The sequence below is a fragment of the Eucyclogobius newberryi genome, unplaced genomic scaffold (genome assembly GCF_026437365.1).
Source record: "Eucyclogobius newberryi isolate DKJ021-1_F unplaced genomic scaffold, fEucNew1.0.hap1 SCAF_6, whole genome shotgun sequence".
Classification (NCBI taxonomy): Eukaryota; Metazoa; Chordata; class Actinopteri; order Gobiiformes; family Gobiidae; genus Eucyclogobius; species Eucyclogobius newberryi.
Window position 1 is genome coordinate 36,601,278 of NW_027316278.1, and position 2,602 is coordinate 36,603,879.

A 2,602-nucleotide genomic window follows, 5' to 3' on the forward strand; every position below is an offset into this window, starting at 1 on the left:
ACTAGTTATGATTAGCCGATTAATTGTTGCAGCCCAAGTCCAGACGTTTATGAATGTATAAAGTCTTATAGTAGCACTACGGTCTACACTACATCTCACTTCAAACAGAAAGAGGAACAGCTGTTTCCTGTGATACTGCCTCCGCTTACATTTAGCATTTAGTTCAAAGAGACTGCAGTAGTGAGCAATAGCTCGGAGCTGCTGCAGAAGAACAAGCACAACATGCTGTGTGCCTTCAACGGGACGGCCCTGAGGAGTGTCCTGCCTCCACTGCTGATCTCAGAGTTCATCCTGGGAGCCCTGGGGAACGGCCTGGCTCTGTGGATCTTCTGCTTTCATCTGAAACCCTGGAAGAGCAGCACCGTGCTCCTCTTCAACCTGGCCATGGCCGACTTTCTGCTCCTCCTGGTTCTGCCGTTTCGGGCCAGTTACTACCTGTCAGAGCTGGAGTGGCACTTCGGGAGCTCCTTCTGTAACATCTGCCTCTTCATGCTGGCTATGAACCGCAGCGGCAGCACCTTGTTCCTCATGGCCATCGCTCTGGACAGATACATGCGCGTGGTCCACCCCCATCACCCCGTCAACTTCTTAAGCCTCTCCAAAGCCATGTGTGGAGCGGCCGTGCTGTGGCTGCTCTCCATCTCCATGAGCGCTCATATTTTCACCTTAACACACACAAACACCGCCTACTGCGACAGCTTCACCATTGAGATAACTAAAGACAATCATGTGAATTTTTCCTGGCACAAATCTGCATTTTTGTTGTCCTTCTACGTGCCCTTAGTTGTGATTCTCTACTGCACTGTCAAAATCATTTTGCATCTGAGAGGAAGGCAGATTGCTCAACACGCTAAAGTAAAAAAGGCATTGGTTTTCATCATAGTGGTGGTTGTGCTCTTCATCATCTGCTTCCTCCCCAGTAACATCATTCAGGTCATCATCTGGTTTAAAATAAACAGAGTTAGCTACAATTTTCAGGAGGCAGAGGGTTGTCTCACCATGGACTAACTGACCACGATCTTTTACATCACCATAAGCCTGACTTACCTGAACAGCGTGCTGGATCCTCTGGTCTACTACTTTTCCAGCCCAGCCATCAAGAACATCTGCAGGAAAGCGCTGCATCTGCCCCAGGCCTCGGAGATGCTGGAGAGCGCTGAGAAGAAGACCAGAGAGACAGGATCACAGTCACTCAGCCAGCTCTGATCTGCTGTAGCACACATCCTTTATCTACAATCAAGATTTCAAAAACACTGTATGATTGATGTTGATATTTCAGATGAATGACCAATAGAACTATGAGCAAAGTACCATTTTCAAAAGAAACAGAAAATAATTTTCTTTATTTACCTTTAATTAACCAGGTAAGAACCCATTGGCAATCTAAAGATCTAAAGATGGACCAAATTGGACTAACTCACTGTAACTCAGTTTAAACTGACGCTATTTGAAGATTAAATCAGCAACAAACCAGGACTAAACTTGCCATTAGACTTGAGAACTATAGTTGGAGTATACACATATTATTAATGATTTTCAGATTAGTTTTCCTCTCTCCATCAATAATAATAATAATACTAATAATAATATTAAGCAGATGATGGAACAGAAATGTGACGTGGTGCAACTTTAAATGTTACCAAGATGTTTTCATGGTATTTCTTTACATACAATATTTTTAAATACACACTTTTTGGGGAGTGTTTCCAATGCAACTGAACGTAGTGTGTATAATGCCAACATTTCTGAATGTATTTTGATGGGTAAAGATCACAGAGATTGCCCATTTGCCAAATTCAGTAAAACATTGTGCATTTCCTTTTTTAGTGATACATTTGACTGAACGTTTTTCACTTTATTTTTATGCAATGACCCATACTTTTTTACTATGATAGCTTTAAACCCGGATTTACAATAAAATAACATTGGCATTGATGTGTGTGTTTATGAGAAAGGAAAATAAGTTTATAAGTGCTAAATGTGATCAAGAGAAGTTGGAAAATAGCTGAATTATGTTTAGACTAAATGTATAAGAAAAGTTTATTTTTATTTATTTGTCATTGGGTATGGCTGAGCATTTTATACTTAATAAAACAATAAAGTATTTCACGTTACAACAAATTAAGAATATTTTCCTGTCCTCTTGATTATTTGGGTACAAAAGTTTATCTTGAAAGGTGTGATGAAATAAACATAAAAGTTTCCTTATTGCTATTATTAGATATTAGGCAGATATTCAAAGATGGGATGAGCTATATTTGTCCAACTAAGAGGAAATCCCAGTGTTGCAATGCACAATTTAAAGAATAGCAGGAAAATAGAAACGTGAAATAAAAAGACGTGACATCATCAAATTATTAGAATACTAAGGCTTATTTCTTTCACTAATATATTATACAGATAAACATTAATTGACACAATATGAAGACAAGACACATTGATATCATATTAGGATTTTGTTATCAGTTAGATATACTTAAAAAGATACCTTGTAAAGTCTTACAAGACCTTTTAACCATAATGTTCTATCCCGACATCTTCTGTCAGTGACAATCTTACTCAAGTATAGTATTTTCATTGTCCAGTGACTGTATGTGAGGCT

The 2,602-nt window shown here is 39.0% G+C and overlaps 1 protein-coding gene across 1 annotated transcript; it reads left to right on the forward strand.

The window, feature by feature from the left end:
• Window positions 1-209: 209 nt before the first annotated feature.
• On the forward strand, window positions 210-1,206 carry LOC140347337 (hydroxycarboxylic acid receptor 2-like). Its single transcript, XM_072433751.1, is given in 1 exon segment — window positions 210-1,206. A coding segment is annotated over 1 exon segment (984 nt). The 5' UTR covers window positions 210-222.
• Window positions 1,207-2,602: the final 1,396 nt, after the last annotated feature.